Genomic DNA, 26,956 nt, shown 5'->3' on the forward strand with positions numbered 1-26,956 from the left:
AAGGGGATAAAAGATGGTGGCAAACAAACTCTTATACTGATGGTATTCTTTTTCCTTAGATTCTTCCTGGGTTTTACCAGGTTTAGTTTTTGATTCATTGTTCTTGTCAGCTTCCTGTACTGGGGGTTTTCAACTAAGATTCTTTTAATCAAAATATCATTAGTGCTGTCAAAAAAAAGTGATACACTAATAGCAAGCAGTACCAGTTGTGAACAGTTCAATATTGTCCACAGAAATGGTGTTTAGAGGAGGCAATGTAGCCACACCACTGCAGAGTTTCAGTAATGACTCCTGGGCATAGCATGACTTTCACTCAAATGGTGCTATTTAAAAGCCACATAACCTTGGATAAGCCAATTACCTCTTCTGAGCTCTAGCATCTGTAAACAACAGAATCTAAGACATTTGATCTCTAAACACCCTTCTAATTTCAAACGTTCACAATTAGAGCCATTTACATAAGTACTAAGAAAAGACATTTAGGAATGGACTAGAGATTCTACTAAGGACTTTGTAGAAGTTCTGTTTACACAGGAGCCCAGCAGTAATTATAGGCTGCAAAGCTGTGCATGGTCCACCACAAAAGGGGAATATGAAAGGAAATGTTTTGAATGATGAGGTCATTGAATGACAGTCTGTTTTTCAGCTATTTTTATTGAAAGTATACTTCAGAGTCTTGGTAGTCATTTTACTTAGTACATTTAGACTATATATCAATTTTTTTTAATTTGGCAGTTTTGGATTTGAAATTGCCAAGTTTCAGCTAAAAATATAAATGATAAATATAAATCTTACTGTTCCACATATCACTTTGGTGAGTAATTAGATGCTTAAAACATGGTTTAATAAGGAATACTCACTCCATATAAGAGAAAGCTAAAGAGGTGATATGATTAAAGACACAGAAATGAAATTTGACATGTCTGTCCTCAGTTCTGAGTCTAGATTCTTTCTTAAATATGTGCAAAAATAAAAATTCAAGCTCTTTAAGTCCAGGGACTATAATGATTTTGTTTCTTTTGTCCTTATAAAATGATTAATCCGGTGTTGTAAACCTATGGATGCCCAATTAATCATGTTGAGAATGAGATATGTGTATAGATATATATAGGCACAATCTCATCATTGCATTTCACATATACTGAATTACTGAGGACATTGTAATGTGCTTCTGTATCTCTTAAAGATTTTTATACAATTCTTGGTCTAATTATTTTCTCCTTATGTCAATAGAAATTTGTATTTAGAACTTTTAAAAATGGTCATCTTGTAAGTTTTTTATATCATACTTTGTCTTTAGAAAATCCAATATAATTTATAATTTTTGATAGTAGTATTATTTATGAATATCACTGTACCTAGCTACAGAAATGCCTGCATTTAAGTCAAATGGTCCCAGATTTACATGCTTCTAAAATATTACATTTCATTTTGTTTTAAAATAATTTTCTCTTGCTCCTAAATTATAGGTTGTCAGTCCTTTTCCAACTATAAAAATATTTACTTCCAGAAACCCACTTCTGAAAATGTGCTTCTAAAAGTACTGTAAGGAAAAAAGCAACCAGCATGGATTATATCTGCCTCCAACAAGAAATAGAGACTGAGAATGGAGAATTTCCCTCATCATGAGAAAATTCTCAAGGAATACAGGAAATTTATTCCATGGATTTTTTTTTTGACATTTGGTTTGGCTATTATAAGTCCTATTTTGTTTCTGGTTTATGGTTTTATTTACACAGAGGTTTGCTTTTCCCAGGCATCTCTCAGTTTGTACTTTAATCTCTGCCTATATTTTCAAAATGTATTTTAAAATTTTTCTTTTGCTTTTTCTTCATACATTTGACTATTATGGCAAGCCCTTATGACAAAGCTTTATTTCTAGAGTTAAAATAGTTTATATAAAAATTTACTAAAGGGAAATCCCACTTAAATACAGTCAGGAAGCTGGAAGGGGGAACCATATCACCAGTGTCAATTACAGGAAAAATTGTCAATTCTAGATCCCATCAGAAGAATCATCAAGGCCTCAACCAGGGAAGAGGTACATCAAAATCTTCTACAAGAAATCAACTACCTTTGCAATTCAGCGAATGATGAACTATCATCCTGAACTCTTGTTTTCCTCCAATTAACTTGCATTTAAAACAGTCCTCTCAGCTTCATCCTTCTCCATAAAAATAACATTCCTCTCCTTTGGTAGACTTCTCTACAATTTTGCCATAACTTGCATGTCCTGTCTTTTAATTCTCTACTATTTCTGAATAAACTCATTTCCGATGGTAAAATAAATTTTTAAGGATAACATTATTGAATGATCCGAGGTGGGTTCCAGAGATGACCTCTAATAATTGAAGCTAGTTAGGCAATAGGTTCTAGGACCCACAGAGCCAATTGAGTTCACTTGGTCTGTTGCTAACCCTGCAATTTGAAGTGAAGTTTTCTCCTGATTTTGAGCTCTACCCTGTGCATTTTGAGCTCTCCAGGCTTTACTCACCATCTGTTTTAAGGATTTACTTACCTTTTTGAGAATACTCCTTTTGCCTTTGGTCTGACTCCTGTCAGACTCTAGTCCTGTGGGACTGGACTATTCTTATTGAAACTGTGCTGTTTAGGACTTTTTTTTTTTTTCCTCTAGAGAAAAACCTCTAAGAAATGGGATCCCAACCATCCAAATGCTTTGAAGGTGCCCCACGCCCCCATTCTGGGACTCTGGCCAGACTTTGGTTTAAAATATTACTGTCTCCTCCTCATATGCATTTTTAAAAAAGATTTATTTACTTGAGAGAGAGAAGAGGAGAGTGCATGAGATGGGAAAGCTGGAGGGAGAAGGAGAGAATTTCAAGCACACTCCTGGTAACACAGAGCCCTATGCCAGGCTTAATCCTACAATCATGACCATGAGATTATGCTCTCAACTAAAACTAAGAGTCAGACACTTAACTGACTGAGCCACCCAGGGGGCCCCTGATAGGCATTTCTAACTAAATGGATCAACCCAACCAAAAGTAAATTAGAACATCAATGACCATTATGGGGAGTTTTTCATCTCCTCAAACTCTTCTCAAAACGAGTTGGACAGCATGGTTCTAAATTATCAGTGAATGGGATGTCTATTTTGATTGGTATTTTGAAACTCCCAAACACCATCAGGAGTCTAAAATTGCCGCTGTGCAAAATTCAATGGCTAGACTAACTGAGGCAAGCAAACAAAGAATAACAAAAAGGCTTCTGAGGCTTTTTCCTTTCCCATCTCCTTTGTCTCAGGACACATGGCAGCCACCTAATGCTGAGGTCCCACCTTCCATGATGTCATCCTCCCCATCTGCACTGGGTCCACCACCACTATACTTTAGTATCCTTATTCTAATTCTCTCACCAAACTTCCCTTTCCTTCTCATCTCTCCTCTGTCTCCTTCTTCTCCAACTAATTAAAACCAGCCCCTTTAAAGTTAAGTCATATGATTCAAATAAACCCATTTATTCTGTTCCCTGGACTAAAGGGGACTTGTGAGTCATGCAGTTTCCTGAAGTGAAAGTGACTGAAGTGACTCAGGAGCCTCTCATTCATTTGCTGAAGAATTTGACATAATTATTCAAGCCTACCAACCTGGTTTCTTAGATTTACATCTAAGTTAGCCAAACATCGGATGAAACTAGCCTGACAGAAACATTTTGAAAGGGATTTAGAGAAACTGACCCCTAATTTTTGGCAAAATGCTAGAACACTTGCTGTGTAGGTATCTCCACCAAACAGTTGCGGTAGCCTTTCCTAAGTCTATTGATCGAAACAAAATTAGGCTTGTACATAAACATCTGATGAACCTATTTATTACTATTTCAATCGACCCCAAATTGTCCTTTAGATGTTCAATCTACCTGAGTAATTTTAACTTTATTAATGAGCTGAACCATAATCTCTTAGTTAAACGGATGAGGATGGAATGGAAACTATATCCACACTCCAGATTTAGTTAATTTGGTAAACCAGCATACTTGTACCCTATATTAGTCACCTAAAAGAGACCTCTAAAATTCTTTATTTTCAACTTTGGTATAAGAAGGCCCCTACACAAAACCCAAACCTCCTGGCTTCTGCTATTATTGTCAGGGGCCAGGATGTTGGAAAAAAGACATTTTAAGTACTTCAGCCACCTTCAGCCTATCTTACATTCTCCTGAATCTCAAAAAGGGGGTTCTAAGGAACTACAGGGGCTCTTCACAATCCTCTCTTAATTGGCTCCAAAAAATCACTTTCCAGGAACGAATCTCTGTCCTTATTGACACTAGAGCAACATTCTCACTGTTTTAAAGTAGCTCCTGCTTCAGAGTACTGAAACAGTTTAAATAGTGAGGGTCTCTAGTAAACCTCAACAGGTTCTTGTCTCTAAACCTATTCCCATCATCCAGGTCCTTTGAGAGATACACACTTCTTTGTCCTTAGTTCCCTGCCCCTATTCATTTAGGACATAGAGATTTCTTAGAAAAATATACCAGAATTTATTTCTCTCGAAAGACAGAAATAACTCTAGAATTTGACAATAGTAATCAAAATAGCCAACTAAGTGAATTCAATGAACTTTCAACATCTTTTACTTGCTCAGTCTGACAGTACTATAGTTACCTTCAGATCTATGGTCTCAGTTTAGAACCACCAGATAATTTGGGATTGTTATACTACTTCTGTACAATTATTTTAAGTCTTATATTTTGTTGCCTAACTTTAACAATGATTACCCAATAAGATGATCTTCACTGTTTATGATCTTGATAAATATGGGCTATAAATGAGAAATACCTGAGAGTTTTCCATCATCACCTCCCTAGTCCCCCAAACATAGTCATAAGTGGTTTCCAACTCCTTATGCATTTGCCTTGTCATGTAGAACATGATAAGCAGGAAATAGTCTTTCCTGGCACTGAGGAACAAAACCACTAACGTGGTAGAAAATTGACTTTTCATCAGTGATGCTCCTAAAGAAAGATCTTGATCTAAAGGGAGAAATGTGACAATTAAAGAGAAACCTCACTAAAGTAGAATCAAGGGCTAGAAGGGAGAACCATATCCCTCAATATCAGTTACAGAAAGAACTCCCAATATACACCCCAACACAAGTTTCAACAGGAAAGAATTATCAACTGGAAACCTCAACAAGAAAATATATACATTGAATCTATAAGAAATAGACGACTCCTGCAACTTAGCCAATGAGAAAATATTATGAACTCTTGCTTTTTAATGAAAGACTTTCATTCAAAACACCCGCTCTCAACTTCTTTCCCCATAAAATAACATTTGTTTGTTGGGCTTGCCTATGAATCAGCAGCAGTGAGGAGAAGGACACAAGAAGGGGTATTAGAATCAGGAGAGCAGAAATCTCTAGACTCCCTTAGTGCCAGGATGGCTAAAGGACTTGCTCTGATTACAGAGTTGGTTAGGGGCTAAACCAAATACAATATTACAGTGACAATTCCCATTACTTCAGAATACATTAATACAGGCAGTAGCCAGGTACTAGTAGAATGGATAGGTCTAGGAAGTTTCAGTGACTGGATATATTAGCACATCTAAAAAATATAATTTGAAGTGTTTGGAGGACAACTAATATTATTTCTAATAAGGAAGAGTAAGATTCAATACATCTATAACTAAACTTACTTTGTTAGTTTCACTTAGATGTAAGAATTATTTTTAAGCCTCTCTTCCTTTATTTTTTATTTTTATTTTTTTTGTATTTAGGCCAGAACAAAAAATAATTTAGGCATCTTAGATAACCCACTGCCAAAATTTCTACATTTCTGCTATACTTCTTATCACAATTTGCTGCAAATTTAGTATTCTCCCATTGCCCCAAATCTCAAGCATTTTAAGAACACAGGCCCAAATTTATTCTATTCTGCATCTTTTAAAAGATTTAATTCATTTTAGAGAGAGAGTGCTTACAAGTGGGTAGAGGGGCAGAGGGAGAAAGAGAATCTCAAGCAGACTCCTTTCTGAACACAGAGCCTGATGTGGGGCTGGATGCCACAACACTGAGATCATGATCTGAGCCAAAATTGAGTCAGATGCTTAACCAACCGAGCCATCTAGATGCCCCTCTTCTGCATTTTCTTGAACTAGGATAATACTTCATACATAATAAGGGGTTGGAAATGAAATAAGAAAAATCTTGTATAGTAGTATAGACAGACTCTAGTAATAGCTGGCTCAATGGCTTGCTATTATTTTAGTTAAATCATTTAACCTCTGTAAGGCTTAAATTTTCCATTTCTAAAATGAGTAATAAAATTTTTTTAAAGGATCTGAGACCAATAGATAGATATAAAAAGGAATATTTAATCTTATTGTAAGAAAATCCTTAAACATAATTAAGTATCCTAAAAGCTCTATTTGTCTGTTTCCAGAGCAGAGTACCTAATCAACTGAAGTGGTCAAACATAGGCTTAATGAGGATTTGGCATGAGCATTGAGAGGAAAATTGAAATATTGGAAGAATGGTTAAGGTTAAAGTCCTTTCCAACATGGCATTTGGTGATGGCCAACAATTCTTCCATGGGATCATTGTAGCACTGCAAGGCTTTGTGCATAGCACACTTTGGAAGTTGGCCCTACTACCAGTATTGCCTCCAAGAGGTAATTTCTTTGTATACCATTTTATTCAAATTCTTGGTGGCAACAATAACTTTTCCATCTACTTCCTGGGTTTGTTGTAAGGATAATAAATTTTGACAAATGTTGAATAGGAATAGATATAAAAGAAAAAATGGTATTATTAAATGTGTTTCAGTGGTGTTCTCTACTGTCCCCTACCTTGACATAAGTCTTATTAATTCAACTGTATAGATTATCTCTTATATGTGAGAGGTTAATAGTTTGGAAGCCAATAAGTCACCACCATCTTTTGAGCCTGAGGCATTCCTAACTATGTTTGACTGCAACTGAAGCTAGCTCACAAAAATAAGGGTATACACATGTAATGATTTTTTTAATTGTTTATTTACAAGTTTTTCATTGATTGCAGAGCAAAGAATCTCAGAGTTAGAAAGCTCTTGAGTCAGTGTATGCAGATTTCTCTATCACTTAGCATTTCATCTATAAAAAGGTAATATTCTTGATCTCTAAGCATACTGCTGCATCAGCAGTCAGCTATTGTCATGATAATGCTGTGTGACAAAGCTACTCAAACTTAGGGGCTTGAAGCTAAGTCTTCATGTTAAATTAGAGTACATGATTTTTCTAGTTTGCCAATCTGTGCAGATGTGATTCAGGCTGTGAGTGGGCTGGGCTTTGCTCTAGTCTTTGATTTGGGTTTATATCTGTTCCATGTGTTTCCCTCCTTCTCCTGGGACCAAGAGTTACCTGCCTCATCTTCGTGCCTAGCAGGAGTACCCTAGTGCTTTTTAAGAACTCAAACCAGAATTAGGTTGAGTCATCTGCCTACATTTCATTGACCTCAGCAGTGACATGGCCAAGCCTACACGAATGGGGAAGAGAAACATCCAGTTATCCACGATTACATTAGTACCAAATGTGACCAGGTAAGTGCTCATACATACTTGTAGACTGTATAACTATTAGAAATACAAAGAATTTCACTTTCTTCCAAAGTATAATTCTAGTTAACTATTTTGGTTTGAGAATTTCAGTTGCTACAAATATCTTATTGTATTGAAATTTAACCTACTCTATCTTCTTCCAATTAGGTTTAAATTTCCCCTGAAATGGAGTATATTTCCCCTTGGATAATGCAACTCTTTCAAGTAACTGAAATAATTTCTACATTCTAAATAGACCCAATGGCTTCAGTCCTCTTTCACCACCATAAGCCCATCATCCAAATGTCCCTCGAAACAAATGAGTTTGTTAATATATGGATTTCAAATAGTCTTAATATATCTCTTAAGTATAGAAAGAAACCATGTATTTTCAGTGGCTTATACCAATATACCATTTAATACATTTTTAAATAGTTACATCAAATAAACATTTAAACATATACATTCTTTAAGTACAAAAGGAAAACAATATAATGAAGATCTGTATACCTATGACCTAGATTTATAACTATTAACATTCTCCTTTACTCAGAAATTTATGAAACATGAATCATTACATACATAGTTGAAGTCCACTTTGTATCTCTACCCTTCCTGCAGGAGAGGTAGCCAGTAGCTTAAATATATTCCAAAAAATGATCACATCCTAAGCCACAAAGTAAAATTAAATAATCAATCTGCAATAGACTACATTTTTTGCAATTAGATTTAAGAATCAAAAGTATAAAAACTTATATGAAAAGAATACCTACTCACATACTGACAGCAGCATTCAAGTTAAATGTGTTCTTAAATCTACAATTTCACTACTTTTTGATGTAGCACTTACTGACAGAAGTACATTAAAGTTTCCCACTATATAGGCTTTCAGATTTATGCTTTTTAAGATTTATACATTTGTCTTGAATATTATACACCAGAATTTATCTTTCATTTTTTTCTATTCTAATGTGACATTTTTATACTTTAATAATGCTTTTTGCAATAAAATCTATTTTGTCTGATATTTATACAGTTATACCCAGTTTAGGTTTGGTTACTTTTCACCTAATTTTTTTCCTATCACTCTTTGATTTGGCACCTTTCTGTATTCTTATGTCTCTTTTAAACTAAAGAAGTACAGTTAATTTTGTTCTTTTATTCAATATAATGCCAAAAATTTACTCGACTATTCTGGGAGAGACAGTATATCCATTTCCATTTATCTTAATTCCTGGTATATTTATTATGTTTCATTTATCTTCTTTCTTTTCAACTTTATATTAATTTTTTAATTTATTTTTCCTTCTCTTCTAGTTTTTAAGTTGTATTTGTAAGACTTTTCTTTAAAAAAAAAAAGTTTTAGGTTTACAAAGGAAAGGTGTTTTATGTCTGGCATTTGATATGTTTATATATAATGATTATATTTAAAGTAAGAAATGAAATAAAATCTCCATCTTCCACCCAAATACAGCAAGGTTTTGATTCTAACTCTTTTCCCATTTTACGTATAATTGCCACAGAGTATTTTAGTCCTATATTTTTCTATCACATCAGCTATGCTCTCATCATCTTTCTTCTTGTTCTTATCTACACATCTGTAAATTAGTGTATTAGATTATGCTACATCTTGGTTATGTCACGCATTCCACCTAAGTATCTCTAGCCTTGGTTTCATGAGCATATTTGCTAAGTAGACCTTCCCTTTTTTTATGTCACTAAAATTTTTAAATAAAAACTATCACCAGATTACGGTCTAAGACGAGCTTTGCATACATCTAAGTCAAAGGAAGCTATTCTGTTAATTATATAACCTTAGATGGCAATATTACATCTACACTCATTTTCATATTTCAAAAATTAAAGGAATGTTAAAATATTCTAGTTGGCAATGAGTCACATTTTCCTGCCAATTCTTATTTAATGTCTCATCACTATTGCAAATTTGCTCTTGTCCTGTTTGAATTGTTAAACTCTTCTTTGTGGTAAATGTATTTGAGATTAAAGACTAAACTGGTCTCAGAGATCGGAGAGATCTAAGAAAATTACCTACCTGACCAGCAGTGTCCAAAATGTCCAAGTAAGCTGGCTCATTGTCAATCCTAACCTGGGTCTTATAAGCATCTTCTGGAAAACACAAGACAGAGTTTACATTGAGATATATTCAACTGAAAAGGCATGATCCATTTTTAGATTTTATAACAAAGAATTTCTAAATAGGTTAACTAAGTAAGAGAACCCGATATTCTAGTCAAGTACACAAGGGGAGAAGGATATAACCCAGGAAAACATAAGAAAGAATTTCTGCTTAAAGTGAAGTCAGATTTATTTCTTCTTCATTAGGAGAATTATGATCTGAGGTACCTTGGTCCTATTACCTACAGAACAAATCTTGAAACAAATTCATCTGGTTTTCATCATGCACTGCAAATTTGCATTCCAACATCATATTCAATAAAAGACTGAAGGCTTTTCCTCTAAGATCAGGAACAAGACAAGTAGGCCTGCTTTAACTTTTATTTAACATAGTACTAAAGTCCTAGCCAGAGCAATGAAGCAAGAAAAATAAGATAAAAACCATCCAAATTGGAAGAGCAGTAGTAAAATTTTGTTTATAGATAACATGATCATATAAGTAGAAAACTCTACTGTACGCCAATAAATTAGGAAATCTAGAAGAAATGGATGCATTCCTGGAAAGCCACAAACTACCAAAACTGGAGCAGGAAGAAATAGAAAACCTGAACAGGCCAATAACCAGGGAGGAAATTGAAGCAGTCATCAAAAACCTCCCAAGACACAAGAGTCCAGGGCCAGATGGCTTCCCAGGGGAATTCTATCAAACGTTTAAAGAAGAAATCATACCTATTCTACTAAAGCTGTTTGGAAAGATAGAAAGAGATGGAGTACTTCCAAATTCGTTCTATGAGGCCAGCATCACCTTAATTCCGAAACCAGACAAAGACCCCACCAAAAAGGAGAATTACAGACCAATATCCCTGATGAACATGGATGCAAAAATTCTCAACAAGATACTAGCCAATAGGATCCAACAACACATTAAGAAAATTATTCACCATGACCAAGTAGGATTTATCCCCGGGACACAAGGCTGGTTCAACACTCGTAAAACCATCAATGTGATTCATCATATCAGCAAGAGAAAAACCAAGAACCATATGATCCTCTCATTAGATGCAGAGAAAGCATTTGACAAAATACAGCATCCATTCCTGATCAAAACCCTTCAGAGTGTTGGGATAGAGGGAACTTTCCTCGACATCTTAAAAGCCATTTATGAAAAGCCCACAGCAAATATCATTCTCAATGGGGAAGCACTGGGAGCCTTTCCCCTAAGATCAGGAACAAGACAGGGATGTCCACTCTCACCACTGCTGTTCAACATCGTTCTGGAAGTCCTCGCCTCAGCAATCAGACAACAAAAAGACATTAAAGGCATTCAAATTGGCAAAGAAGAAGTCAAACTCTCCCTCTTCGCCGATGACATGATACTCTACATAGAAAACCCAAAAGCCTCCACCCCAAGATTGCTAGAACTCATACAGCAATTTGGTAGCGTGGCAGGATACAAAATCAATGCCCAGAAATCAATGGCATTTCTATACACTAACAATGAGCCTGAAGAAAGAGAAATTAAGGAATCAATCCCATTTACAATTGCACCCAAAAGCATAAGATACCTAGGAATAAACCTAACCAAAGAGGTAAAAGATCTATACCCTAAAAACTATAGAACACTTCTGAAAGAAATTGAGGAAGACACAAAGAGATGGAGAAATATTCCATGCTCATGGATTGGCAGAATTAATATTGTGAAAATGTCAATGTTACCCAGGGCAATTTATACGTTTAATGCAATCCCTATCAAAATACCATGGACTTTCTTCAGAGAGTTAGGAAAAATTATTTTAAGATTTGTGTGGAATCAGAAAAGACCCCGAATAGCCAGGGGAATTTTAAAAAAGAAAACCATAGCTGGGGGCATCACAATGCCAGATTTCAGGTTGTACTATAAAGCTGTGGTCATCAAGACAGTGTGGTACTGGAACAAAAACAGACACATAGATCAATGGAACAGAATAGAGAACCCAGAAGTGGACCCTGAAATGTACGGTCATCTAATATTTGATAAAGGAGGAAAGACTATCCACTGGAAGAAAGACAGTCTCTTCAATAAATGGTGCTGGGAAAATTGGACACCCACATGCAGAAGAATGAAACTGGACCACTCTCTTTCACCATACACAAAGATAAACTCAAAATGGATGAAAGATCTAAATGTGAGACAAGATTCCATCAAAATCCTAGAGGAGAACACAGGCAACACCCTTTTTGAACTCAGCCACAGTAACTTCTTGCAAGATACATCCACAAAGGCAAAAGAAACAAAAGCAAAAATGAACTATTGGGACTTCATCAAGATAAGAAGCTTTTGCACAGCAAAGGATACAGTCAACAAAACTAAAAGACAACCTACAGAATGGGAGAAGATATTTGCAAATGACATATCAGATAAAGGGCTAGTTTCCAAGATCTATAAAGAACTTATTAAACTCAACACCAAAGAAACAAACAATCCAATCATGAAATGGGCAAAAGACATGAAGAGAAATCTCACAGAGGAAGACATGGACATGGCCAACATGCACATGAGAAAATGCTCTGCATCACTTGCCATCAGGGAAATACAAATCAAAACCACAATGAGATACCACCTCACACCAGTGAGAATGGGGAAAATTAACAAGGCAGGAAACCACAAATGTTGGAGAGGATGCAGAGAAAAGGGAACCCTCTTACACTGTTGGTGGGAATGTGAACTGGTGCAGCCACTCTGGAAAACTGTGTGGAGGTTCCTCAAAGAGTTAAAAATAGACCTGCCCTACGACCCAGCAATTGCACTGTTGGGGATTTACCCCAAAGATTCAGATGCAATGAAACACCAGGACACCTGCACCCTGATGTTTCTATCAGCAATGGCCACAATAGCCAAACTGTGGAAGGAGCCTCGGTGTCCATCGAAAGATGAGTGGATAAAGAAGATGTGGTTTATGTATACAATGGAATATTACTCAGCAATTAGAAACGACAAATACCCACCATTTGCTTCAACGTGGATGGAACTGGAGGGTATTATGCTGAGTGAAATAAGTCAATCGGAGGAGGACAAACAGTGTATGTTCTCATTCATTTGGGGAATATGAATAATAGTGAAAGGGAATATAAAGGAAGGGAAAAGAAATGTTGGGAAATATCAGGAAGGGAGACAGAACATAAAGACTCCTAACTGGGGGAAATGAACTAGGAGTGGTGGAAGGGGAGGAGGGCGGGTGTTGGAGGGGAATGGGTGACGGGCACTGAGGTGGACACTTGACGGGATGAGCACTGGGTGTTTTTCTGTATGTTGGTAAATTGAACACCAATAAAAGTTAATTAAAAAAAAAATAAAAAAAAATAAAATGCATTTTCTTCTAAAAAAAAAAAAGTAGAAAGCTCTAATTGCATGGCAGTGGGGGTGGGGGCTGGGCTTTTGGAACTCCTAAAAAAAAAAAAAAAAAAAAAAAAGCAGTTGTAGGACACAAAAATCAAACACACAGAAGTCAGTTGTGTTTCATACACTGATGATAAACAATCTAAAAGGAAAATAAGGTGTTTTCATCTATAAAAGCATCAAAAGGAATCAAATACTTAGGAAGAAACTTAACCAAGAAGGTAAATTGTATACCAAAAACTATAATATGTTTGTGTACTTGTTAACTTGTACAAGTTTATACACTCTGGATTCTAAACACTTATCAGGATTTGTAAATGTTTTTCTTCCTATTCTGTAGGCTTTTTTTTTTAAGTAATATTTTTTATTGGTGTTCAATTTGCCAACATACATAACACCCAGTGCTCATCCCGTCAAGTGCCCCCCTCAGTGCCCGTCACCCATTCACCCCCACCCCCTCCCCTTCTTTTAACTATACTAATAATGGCATCTGATGCATGAGAGTTAAATTTTATGGAAAATAATTTCTTTTGTTGTTCAAGTTTTTAGTGTCCTAGGGATCTATTCTAAAATCCAAGATTATGAATATTTAACCCTATGTTTTCTTCTAAGATTTTCATAATTTTAGCTTTGCCCTTAAGTCATTGATCCATTTTCAGCTAATTTTTTTGGGGACACCTGGGTGGCTCAGCAGTTGAGCCTCTGCCTTTGGCTCGGGGCGTGATCCCGGGGTCCTGGGATTGAGTCCCACATTGGGTTCCCCATACACAGCCTGCTTCTCCCTCTGCCTCTGTGCGTCTCTCGTGAATAAATAAAACCTTAAGAATTTTTTATTTGTTGTTTGGTAAGGATATAAATTTATTTTTATACAATACAATCCTATCATCCTTTATTTCTGTAAGGTTGGCACTAATGTACCCAATTTCTTATTTGCGTAAACTCTTTTTAGTCAATCTAGGTAAGGATTTGTTAATTTTGTTCAGCTTTTTGAAAAAGTAACTTAGTATCATTGATTTTCTCTTGTTTTCTCTATTCACCTCTTCTAATCTTTAGTATTTCCTTCATTCTATTTGCTTGGGGTTTAATTTTATCTCCCCCTCCTCCATTTCTCAAGTTTTAAAGTAAGGTAATTAGAGTTTTTTTTTTTTTTTTTTTTACATTTTATTTATTCATGAGAGACACACAGAGAGAGGGAGGCAGAGACACAGGCAGAGGGAGAAGCAGGCTCCATGTAGGAAGCCTGATGTGGGACTCGATCCCAGGCCCTGAGCCAAAGGCAGACACTCAATCGCTGACCCACCCAGGGTCCCATATCTTTTTTAATGTGAGCATCTAGTTATACATTTTCCCTTCAGCACTTCTTTTGCTCCAAATTTTGGAATGCTGTGTTTCATTTTCATTAATTTCTAATTATTTTCTAATGCCCTCTGATTTCTTTTCTTCACTGGTTGTTTAACTTCCTCACTTTTGTGTATCTTTGTTTTTCTTCTGCAGATTTCTAGTTTCATTCCATTGTGACTGGAAAAGATACTCTGTATGATTTCAATCTTCTGATATATACTTGAAAAGTCAAGGAATGCTTCATGGGAGAAGTAGCACCTAACCTGAGTAGGAGTTAAGATAAAGTTAAGACAGAGAAAGGCAAACTGAAAGCCAGAATCCCAAATGTTATAAAATTGATGAAACAAAGGGGCACCTGGGTGGCTCAGTGAGTTAAACATCTAACTCTTGATTTTAGCTCAGGTCATGACCTCGGAGTCCTGGGATCAAGCCTGGTATCCAGCTCCCCACTCAACAGGGAGTCTGCTTGTCTGTCTCTGCCTCTGCCCTTCCCTCTGCTCATGCTCTCTCTTAAATAAATACTTTAAAAAATGATGAAACAAAAGTAACCTAAATAATTTTAGTGTGATTAAATCCTTGAGTTTAGTGAAGAAAATATAAAATTTAAGAGCTAAATCAGGTTTACCTATGAATATATTAAATGGAATCATATTTCTGAGTGAGGTGGTCAGACTGCTGGGGTTTAATCCTGGCTCTACCACTACCAGCCATCTGATCTTAAGGGGGTGGAAAAATCACTTGGTCTCTCTAAAATGCATAGTACTCATTTGCAGGTTATAATATTTCTATTTAACTCATGGAGTTTTTCAGAAGATTCAGGAAGATAACCCATGGAAGGCATCTAGTACAGTGCCTTGTGTTTAGAATATGCTCAATAATGCTTATGCATAGTTTTTAAGAAATTTGGACTATCATAACACACATTATCAGATATTTTAGAATGCTCACGTGGGCTGAATTGTGGTGAATAGATTTTAAGGTGGGGAAACTAGAAAGATTAAGTTGATACTAGTAACCTAAGTGAGAAAAGATGGTGGCCTGTATTATGACAGTGGCAATAGGGTGGAAAAGAGTGGACAAAAAAAAAAAGAAAAAAAAGAGTGGACAGATTTGCAAGATATTTAGAAGGTTGAAACTATAGCACTTAATAGTATATAGGGGCCAAGGAAGGAGGATGATGCAAGAGTAGCTCCCCAATTTCTGAAATTTGCAGATGGGCAGATAGCTAGGGTGTTTACTCAGGGAGGAAAGGAGGACCACCACAAATGAAACTTAGAAAAAGACTTTGCCATGTCTCCGTAATTCAAGTGGAAACAGTAAGTGCCTGGGTCTGAGAGAGATCTGAGGGTTTTATTTCATTAAATCCATTTATTTTCTCATTTCTTCCAATCATGATTGGAAACATGGTTGGACCTCCTGAGCCTGGAATTCAAACTCCTAGAATCTGGCTATAGCTTCTGTTTTATCCACAATTTATGTTGTAAGTAAAGAGCAACTGAACTACTACTAAAAGCATTTAAAACAGCATTGAATTTTGGCACAACTTCAATAATTATTCATACTGTTGATTTTGAACCACAAATGAGTTATTTTCAGAACCTTTTGGTTTACAAATAATAACATTCAATAAAGGAGGCACTTTTGAAAATGAGCACTTCCTCAAAATTAGGTTTTTGCTTGCTGTTAGAGATATGAAGATAGACCCACACATGCACACACAATTAGGTCTCTACTCCTAAAAACTTAATTATGATGAAAGACATACACATGTAATGGGATGTTGAGATTCAATAATTTATAGGACATATACCTTATCCTTTTCAAGGAAATTCATTTCTTATGACTGTGCTCCAGAAATAAAGTTGTGGGAAGTATAACTTGCAGGGTTGTCAATCTGGTGTTGTTTTAGCAACTACCAGCCATTTTATAACACCATTCAGTATATGGACAACCACACAGTCTATTTTCCATTCCACCACTCTTTGTTCTTTCACTGATCTTGCTCTTACACAAGAGAAATCTTGTGGATTTTTTTTTAATGTATGTAGTTGTTTTTCAATTTCATAGGGAAATAAGAATAGTTACTCTGAAAAGAATGCTATGACCTGAGAATCACATGTGAGTCTTTCAGATTTCATGTTTGTTTATTTAACTCAAAGGCCCCAAAAGGAGCCTGCTGAGGCCAGGAGCATGCTGAGTAATCCAGACGAGAACTGCTCTGTGTGATTATCTGAGCCCTAGATAAACCCAGCACATGAAACGTATATCAAATAAAAGCTTCTCCTGGGATCAGAAAACCCCTTCAAAGAGACTTGATGTGAATTGGCTGGAAATTAAGCCAGGCCTTCTATCCAAGATTCTTTCTCTCTTTTAAGAAGTGTCTATCACAGTACACATTCCAGTGTTGTGAATCTAGGTCACCTCCCTGGCCTCCATAGCAACTAATCCCTTTCATTTCCTTCCAATAAACAATCTTCCCTCCTGTTTCCATCCATCCACTCCCTTTGAGACCTCCCATGTAGAAATGCAGTGACAGAAATACTCTCTTGAATACATATAAACACCTTCCTGAATTTCAATCATCTGCCTATAGATGCAACCCTGAAGTGAGCTCATTTATCTTCCAAAGCAAGAGGCCAAATGTATACAAAGCTTTATCAGGCAGAAATAGAAGCAACTGCCTGCTATGTTATTTGCACTGAAAAGCACAATGGAGCTACATTCTTAGAGGTATCTCTAAAATTCCACCTTAAGTTCTAAAATTCTACCTTAAATGCCACTTTAAAATTCATTTGAAAACACTGGTTTTTGAGATTCTTGCTTCTCTTAGGATAGGTCTTCAGTGTCCTTCTCCGGAAATTTACAGGAGAAAATTACCAAAGACCTGTATTAAAAAACCTCACATCCATCACTAAGTTTTACTGTTATAATTGGCCAACCACTTAATCTTACCTGTAAGACGGAGTTAATAGTACATGCTTGTCAATGCATAGGAAGGAGTTCTAGAAGGATCAACTAAAGTGGAATATAAAATGGTGTGAGAAAGAGAAAGAAAAGGAAGGAAACCACAATTCAAACTCAAGGCATGTTATTTAGTAACTTTTTAAAAAATATTGCTTTAAGTTAATCATAAAATCATATTAAAATTAAACCACTTCTACTTCTGCCATTTGTATTTACACATGTGGGAATGCTTTTTTTCCCCCCAACATGTAGATCAGAGACTTTGTTAGTATAGGTTAGTATAGGTCTACAGTAATCTTCCAAAATATTAATGTTTATATAAAAAACTTTAAGATGTTTATTTAATTCCTTTGCAGAATATATTTAAATATCTTTAAAGTATGTTTTTATAAATATAAAATTGGGATCATTTAAAACCGCAGTAATTAACAGAAAATATTAGGTTATTGTTGAATTTTCACCAGAAGACTCTTTAAAAAAATCTTAAGATACTTGAGTAATTTTTATATGGTTTACCTGAAAGCCTGAAATGTATGATAACTGGTATTACATTGAAGATATATTTCTGTAACTCTGAGGTAGTATACATCTCTAAGATATTAATCCTAAATCCCATGATCCTAATCGTTAATTCAGTTCTTTAAAAAATATGTAGGTTCAGGTTCAGATCATTTATAACAACTTTCTCAACGAATTTCCTAAATAAATCATCCTAATTGTGTATATGTTTATAAAGCTGATACATCTTGGAACAAAGTACACTGGAAACTTTCTCTTGAACAGAAAGAAACCATGGCTGAATCAGTATTGATATAAATCTAATGTATCAAATATGTGCTTCAGTAGATCATCTGTGCTGCACACACTGATGAGCACAGAATCTACCATGTTGAGAAAGATAGTGGATTTCTATCCACACAGTTGGTACTCTTGGGAGAATACATAAACAGGCAATTGTACTGTACTGGAATGAGTGCTCCATTAGAAGCATTCGAAAGGTGCTTATTTAGGAAGACAGCAAAAGACACCAAGCTGAAGTTGAGCTAAGGTCAGTCCTCAAAAGCAGCAGATAGAAAATAGAGTTTACAAGAGGGAGGCCTGGTTAGAGGTCAAGAAAGACAGGGAATTGCATGGATTCTAGCACAGCCTCTCCTCTTGAACATAAACATGCAGTGAAATCAATTGAGGGTATATATGCCTGCTGGATTTCAAAAAGGAATTGAAAAGTAGTTGAATTCAGCTTCAGAAAAGACTCAGAGTAAATGAGAACACACTTTCCTACCATGGTAATAAGAGCTGAAGAAAGGGCTGTCATTAGAAACTAAGTCCTGGAAATTCATGGGAATTTTCAGGCAGAATCTCGATTTTTTTCTCATGCTACAAAATTGAGGACCGGGCCAAATTTATCTACGTCCGGGAGGGGTAAGGACTCTGATAATGCTGCAGGGAAATGCCCAATGTCATTACTCTGGGAAGTTTAACTCCAAGGTGGACAACCACATGCATTCCGTAGGGTCCTCAGGTAGATTTTCCACGTAAGACCTTTTGAGGTGGTATAAGCAGGAGTGCTTCCATTTGGAATCAGAGGACACCACCTGGAGATTTCTACCTGCAAAAGGCCACTACTGGTAGATGCCATTCCAAACAACGGCTTCTCACAGAAAGGATAACCCAACAGGTCCTTAAAGAGAGGTAATAGTCCCCATTACTGAGTAGACCTGCAGTCTGGCAAGGTGTCGCAATTCTTCCCCCAGAACTGTCACCTACAAAAAATATTTTGGGACATCCACATCCTCTCAATGGTAGAGCCTTCTAACCCTTTCCTTTCAGCCAGTTAGAGGGGTTTTGTGGGAAACCTGATTTCTTGGCTCTCTTCTGCTACATAGAAATGAGAGGTAACAGGATTGGGCTACACTGACATTGAAACTTTGAAGTCCTTGGTCTCTACCTCACTTCTTTTGGGATGAGGAAAAGAAGAGTAGATTTCTCCTCTCCAGCTCCTTTAGCAAGACATGACAACATCTCATTTCTACCTTTCTTGTTCCCATTCATTGTAATCATGATGAATGGCTACATGATCCTAAGGCCATGATCTGTGGAATGGTTGTCCCTGATTTTAAAAGAGAGTGCATTTACATACAGACTATTTCTTCACAGAGATAACTGGCTTTCATGGTGAGAGCAATTTTGGGAGTCCCATAATTTCTCCAGCTCTCTCCCCTCCCTTGATGGACACTTTCAGAAGGGTTCCAAGAACTCCTGGAGCCCACAGATACAGTATGAGAACATCTAGTGCCAGATATTTGATTTATAGCAAAACCATGGTTCCTGGGAAGATGAAACAGATGTACTTTTCCCTATGCCTCCTGCTCCATACAACATAAAACCATGAAATTTATTTATAGGACAAACTCAAGACTCTGAAAGGTGGAGAGGAAAAGGCAAACTGGCTAGGAACTTCAGGATCAAAGTAATAACCCAGTGGGGAGTTCTCTGGGTTCTCTTTGCCTCAGGCTTGGAACTGAAAAAGCTGGCAGCCTGGAAATACCAATGGGTACAGAAAAAACAAAAGCCCAGGAGAAATGAAGCAGAGTAATCAGTCAGGACACTCTTAGATTATAACCCACCTAATAGTAAACCAACTTAGAACTCTTCAAAAAAAAAAAAAAAAAAACTTAGATGTAAGTAGAACAAAATATGTGTAGGTCTTATAGGCTAAAAGCCATTTAATACTGATGAAAGAAATTTTTTAAAAATCTTAATGCAGAGACATACCATTCTCATGACGTAGAGGCTTCAACATGGTAAATATGTTGATTCTCAACAATTGATGTAAAGATTGAACACAATTCATGGAGAATTTATGTGTACATATGGATATGGGCAAAATTCTTAAGTTTTTAAAATAAATTTATTTATTGGTGTTCAATTTACCAACATACAGAACACCCAGTGCTCATCCTGTCAAGTGCCCCCCTCAGTGCCCATCACCCATTCACCCCGATCCTCGCCCTCCAACCTTCCACCACCCCTAGTTCGTTTCCCAGATATAGGAGTCTTTGTTCTGTCTCCTTTTCTGATATTTCCCACATATTTCTTCTCCCTTCCTTTATATTCCCTTTCACTATTATTTATATTCCCCAAATGAATGAGAACATACACTGTTTGTCCTTCTCCGATTGACTTATTTCACTCAGCATAATACCCTCCAGTTCCATCCACGTTGAAGCAAATGGTGGGTATTTGTCGTTTCTAATGGCTGAGTAATATTCCATTGTATACATAAACCACATCTTCTTTATCCATTCATCTTTCGATGGACACCGAGGCTCCTTCCACAGTTTGGCTATTGTGGCCATTGCTGCTATGAACATCGGGGTGCAGGTGTCCCTGCGTTTCATTGCATCTGTATCTTTGGGGTAAATCCCCAACAGTGCAATTGCTGGGTCGTAGGGCAGGTCTATTTTTAACTCTTTGAGGAACCTCCACACAGTTTTCCAGAGTGGCTGCACCAGTTCACATTCCCACCAACAGTGTAAGAGGGTTCCCTTTTCTCCACATCCTCTCCAACATTTGTGGTTTCCTGCCTTGTTAATTTTCCCCATTCTCACTGGTGTGAGGTGGTATCTCGTTGTGGTTTTGATTTGTATTTCCCTGATGGCAAGTGATGCAGAGCATTTTCTCATGTGCTTGTTGGCCATGTCCATGTCTTCCTCTGTGAGATTTCTCTTCATGTCTTTTGCCCATTTCATGATTGGATTGTTTGTTTCTTTGGTGTTGACTTTAATAAGTTCTTTATAGATCTTGGAAACTAGCCCTTTATCTGATACGTCATTTGCAAATATCTTCTCCCATTCTGTAGGTTGTCTTGTAGTTTTGTTGACTGTATCCTTTGCTGTGCAAAAGCTTCTTATTTTGCTTTTGTTTCTTTTGCCTTCGTGGATGTATCTTGCAAGACGTTACTGTGGCCAAGTTCAAAAAGGGTGTTGTTGCCTGTGTTCTCCTCTAGGATTTTGATGGAATCTTGTCTCACATTTAGATCTTTCATCCATTTTGAGTTTATCTTTGTGTATGGTGCAAGACAGTGGTCTAGTTTCATTCTTCTGTATGTGGATGTCCAATTTTCCCAGCACCATTTATTGAAGAGACTGTCTTTCTTCCAATGGATAGTCTTTCCTCCTTTATCGAATATTAGTTGACCATAAAGTTCAGTGTCCACTTCTGGGTTCTTTATTCTGTTCCATTGATCTATGTGTCTGTTTTTGTGCCAGTACCACACTTTCTTGATGACCACAGCTTTGTAGTACAACCTGAAATCTGGCATTGTGATGCCCCAGCTATGGTTTTCTTTTTAATATTCCCCTGGCTATTCGGGGTCTTTTCTGATTCCACAAAAATCTTAAAATAAATTTTTGTAACTCTCTGAAGAAAGTCCACGGTATTTTGATAGGGATTGCATTAAACGTGTAAATTGCCCTGGGTAACATTGACATTTTCACAATATTTTTTCTGCCAATCCATGAGCATGGAATATTTTTCCATCTCTTTGTGTCTTCCTCAATTTCTTTCAGAAGGGTTCTATAGTTTTTAGGGTATAGATCTTTTACCTCTTTGGTTAGGCTTATTCCTAGGTATCTTATGCTTTTGGGTGGAATTGTAAATGGGATTGACTCCTTAATTTCTCTTTCCTCAGTTTCATTGTTAGTGTATAGAAATGCAACTGATTTCTGGGCATTGATTTTGTATCCTGCCATGCTACCAAATTGCTGTATGAGTTCTAGCAATCTTGGGGTGGAGGCTTTTGGGTTTTCTATGTAGAGTATCATGTCATCAGCGAAGAGGGAGAGTTTGACTTCTTTGCCAATTTGAATGCCTTTAATGTCTTTTTGTTGTCTGATTGCTGAGGCTAGGACTTCCAGTACTATGTTGAATAGCAGTGGTGAGAGTGGACATCCCTGTCTTGTTCCTGATCTTAGGGGAAAGGCTCCCAGTGCTTCCCCATTGAGAATGATATTTGCTGTGGGCTTTTCGTAGATGGCTTTTAAGATGTTGAGGAATGTTCCCTCTATCCCTACACTCTGAAGAGTTTTGAACAGGAATGGATGCTGTATTTTGTCAAATGCTTTCTCTGCATCTAATGAGAGGATCATATGGTTCTTGGTTTTTCTCTTGCTGATATGATGAATCACATTGATTGTTTTACGAGTGTTGAACCAGCCTTGTGTCCCAGGGATAAATCCTACTTGGTCATGGTGAATAATTTTCTTAATGTACTGTTGGATCCTATTGGCTAATATCTTGTTGAGAATTTTTGCATCCATGTTCATCAGGGATATTGGTCTGTAATCTTTTTGGTGGGGTCTTTGTCTGGAAGACCACACTCCTCAGACCATCTTATTTGTTTCAGGATAGAATCTGATTCATTCTGGAGATACTACCTCAAGATAATTGAAATGGAAGTCCGTTGTCAAAAATTATTAGCCTTAGGTAAGTGCAGATTAAAACCACAATGAGCTATTACTATATATCTATCAGAATGACTTGTAAAAAAGTTATAACACTTAATACTGGTAAAGATGTGGAAACGGGATTACTGATAAAAATCTTTGGCTGTGTATATTTTTAAAAAGATATTCCACATGCTGGGGTGTGTAAGTGGTTCAGTTGGTTAAGGGTCTGCCTCTTGGTTTGGCTCAGGTAAGGATCTCATGGATTATGAGATTAAGCCCCTACCCTAGGCTCCCTGCTCAGCAAAGATTCTCTGCCTCTGCCCCCCCTTATGTGTGTTTGCACGCATGTGTGTGCTAAAATAAAATCTTTGATTATTATATATATATATATATCTCAATATATATATATATATCAGTCTTGGAAAATATATATGTATATTCCACATGAAATATGTAAAGCAGCAATTGCATTCTTGGGCAATTATGGAGAAATGAAGACTTGCATTCATATAAAGATACTCATTTTTTCCCCTAAGTTGTTTGTAGTGGCTTTATTCATAATAGCTAAAAATGGGAAACATGTCAAATATCCTTTTTTTTTTTTTTTAAGATTTTTTATTCTGAGAGACACAGAGAGAGGCAGACACAGTCAGAGGGAGAAGCAGGCTCCATGCAGGAAGCCTGATGTAGGACTCGATCCCCAAACTCTAGGATCACACCCTGAGCCAAAGGCAGATGCTCAACCACTAAGCCACCCAGGCTTCCAGTCAAATATATTTCAATGGGTGAATAATTATACAATGTGCTATACCCATATCATGGAATGCTAACTATTCAACAATTTAAAAAAAAAAAAAAAAAGGAATGGAAGGTTGATATATGCAACAGCCTTGATGAATCTCCACAAGTATGCTAATTGAAACAAGCCAATTCCAGAAGGTTACATATTCTATGATCCTGTTTATATGATAATTTGTGAAGTGACACAATTATAGTATGTATGACAGATAAGTGTTTGCTGGGCATTATGAAGGGAGTGGGTGTTGTTTACAAAGTCTATGTAAAGGATCCTTGTGGTCATGGAAATGTTCGGTATCTTGACTATCTGTATCCTGATTGTGATGTTGTATTAAGTTGAAAAGTGCTACTATTGAGGGGAACTCGGTAAAAAGACATAGAATCCTTTTCTTACAGTGCCATATGAATTTATAATTATCTCAAAATAAAATAGATTATCTGCTTATGTATAAAAAATTCCAAAATCTCAAAAACTTTTTAGCAAACTAGGCATAGGGCAGCTTGCTTTACTTCTAGTACTGAGTAGTTAAATCAAATTTAAAGCCAATATTATGATTAATGAACAAGTACTAAAACCATTCACTTAGATTGGATATAAGATGAGAATTTTCTTTATAAATATACTTTATGTTGGTGGTCCCACCTGTTCAGTTAGGCAAAAATATGGCTGGTATAAAAAAAGTTTCAAAAGGTAAAATGTCACCATTCATAGAAAATGTCTTTTAGGTTTGTAGAACTTTCAAAGATTCCGTAGATAAATTCATATATTACTAATAAGTTAGCTAAATTGATTTATTCAATCAATTTTCTGGAAACAAAGTCAATACAGAAAAAAAAATCACAAGTCACAAACAGAATAAGTGAAACTATGGTATTAACATAGCATCAAAAAATATCACATCTTGGGACGCGTGAGTGGCTCAGTGGTTAAAGCGTCTGCCTTTGGCTCAGAGTATGATCCTGGGGTCCTGGGATGAAGTCCCCACATGGGGCTCCTGTATGGAGCCTGCTTCTCCCTCTGCCTGTGTCTCTGCCTCTCTCTCTCTCTCTCTCTCTCTCTCTCATGCTCTCTCTCTCTCTTTCTGTGTCTCATGAATAAATAAAATCTTTTAAAATATCACATCTCAAAGAATAAATCTTGCAAAAGTTTTGCAAGACTTAAGGAAGTTGTAAGACATTATGACAAGAATTAAAGATGACATAATAAGAAGTATATACCATGTTTATGAATCGGTAGATTAAATATTTTAATGAGGTCAATTTTCCCCTAATTGATCTATAAACACATTATCAAACAGACTTGAGTGGTGGGGGGATGTGTATAGATTCACCAACTGATTTTAAGTCAATATGGAAATGAAAACGGACAAAAATAGTTGAAACAATCTCCAAAAAAGAACATAAGCTCTACCATATATCTAGACTTACTGTTAATTTACAGCAATTAAAGGTGATATCATATTGGCACACAAAAATAAACTGACAGAATGAGAACCCACATACTAATGAATACTTTTTTTTTCTTTTGGAGGACAGAATTGGCATTTCAAAGCAATAGGAAAAGTATTTTCAATAGCACTGTCAAACAGGTATAAAATATTGAAGATAACAGAAGCCTACTGCTATCTCAATATATACAGAAATCAATTCTAGTTGGGTTGTGTGTAACTATGGCAAACAAAACTTCTAGGAGATACTGTAGGAGAATACCTTCACGGTTTGGAGTGATAAGACGTCTTAATAACTAATATAAACACTAACTATAAAAGATTAACAAATTAGAATTTCTACAAATCCCTCAGAGTCAATCTTCTCCAATAAAAAGTGGGTAAGACATTGAGGGATTATTTTTTAAAGTAATAGCATTTATTACTCTCATTCATTAAGCATTGAAATTGTGCTAGTGTGATAAATATATTTCACATTAATCATGTCATTTAAATATTGTAATAACCATATGAAGAATTATTCTCACCTCCAGTTATGGATGAAAAGTTAAAGGTCATAGAAGTTACATCACTTGCCCATTATTACACAACTTGTAAAGAAAAAGCATGCTATTTTAGAAACATTTTCCCTTATCCATTTATGGATAGGAGGCACCAGGGATGTGAAGATCAATAGCAACATGGCCCTTGTCTTTTTTTCTTTTTTTTAAGATTTATTTATTTATTCATGAGAGACACAGAGAGAGGGAGGGGCAGTGACACAGGCAGAGGGAGAAGCAGGCTCCATTCAGGGAGCCTGACATGGGACTCGATCCCAGGACTCCAGGATCACGCCCCGGGGAAAAGGTAGGTGCTAAACCGCTGAGCCACCCAGGGATCACCCTGGCCCTTGTCCTTAAATGAGAACACAAATGAAGTATAACAAAGTCTCTCTGGAGTTGGAGGTTGGTAAATAGGCAAAGACTTAGGGGAGGTGACCCCTGAGCTATCTTAGAAGTTACCTCACTGAGAGGGGTAGGGAAATAAAAATATCCTAGGTAGAAGGAAGAATATCAAAAAGAGTACAAAGTTTCTTCCTCTTCTTTCCCTTCCTTGGGGTTAGGAGGCATTGATAGTGACACCAGGGTTTGAGGAGAACAGTAAAAAATATGAGATGCTGGGACACCTGGGTGGCTCAGCGGTTAAGTGTCTGCCTTTGGCTCAGGGCCTGATCCTGGAATCCCAGGATTGAGTCCCACATCGGGCTCCCTGCATAGAGCCTGCTTCTCCCTCTGCCTGTGTCTCTGCCTTTCTCTCTCTCTCTCTCTCTCTCTCTCTGGCTCTCATGAATAAATAAAAGTCTTCTAAAAAAACAAACAAACAAAAATATGGGATGCCTCACAGATTTTCTTAGGACCATGCTAACTTTTCAATTTAAAATTCTTAATTTAAAATTTTTTTAAAGATTTTATTTATTTATTCATAGAGACACAGCTAGAGAGAGAGGCAGAGACACAGGCAGAGGGAGAAGCAGGCCTCACGCAGGGAGCCCGACGTGGGACTCAATCCCAGGTCTCCAGGATCACTCTCTGGGCCGCAGGTGGTGCTAAACCGCTGCGCCACCGGGGCTGCCCAAAAATTCTTAATTTTAAATTTTAAAACTGCTCCAATTTTAATAAATGTAAAGTGAGATTCAGATGGCTGATAAATTTAAAGCTGTACAACCTTCCTAATGATCAGTAAAAAGTGAAAACTACAGGATACAAATGTTCTCACAAGAGGACAGATTTAAAAAACTGACAATACCAAATATTGCACTGCTGGAACCATGGAGAATGGTCATCTACTACCGGGGACACATAAACAGAAAACTGTCTAGAACTGTCTGCTAAAGCTCATCATACTATAACATGTGTAACATGGAATTGTTG

The 26,956-nt window shown here is 36.6% G+C and overlaps 1 protein-coding gene across 1 annotated transcript in view; it reads right to left on the reverse strand.

Moving 5' to 3' along the window:
- The window catches only part of RIT2 (Ras like without CAAX 2), a 390,011-nt gene that overhangs the window by 238,066 nt on the left and 124,989 nt on the right, over positions 1 to 26,956 (reverse strand). The window contains exon 3 of the mRNA XM_041765099.1: positions 9,587 to 9,660. Within this exon, the coding sequence (XP_041621033.1) occupies positions 9,587 to 9,660 (74 nt within the window). The remainder of the gene's footprint in view (positions 1 to 9,586; positions 9,661 to 26,956) is intronic.

The sequence above is a fragment of the Vulpes lagopus genome, chromosome 1 (genome assembly GCF_018345385.1).
Source record: "Vulpes lagopus strain Blue_001 chromosome 1, ASM1834538v1, whole genome shotgun sequence".
Taxonomy (NCBI): domain Eukaryota; kingdom Metazoa; phylum Chordata; class Mammalia; order Carnivora; family Canidae; genus Vulpes; species Vulpes lagopus.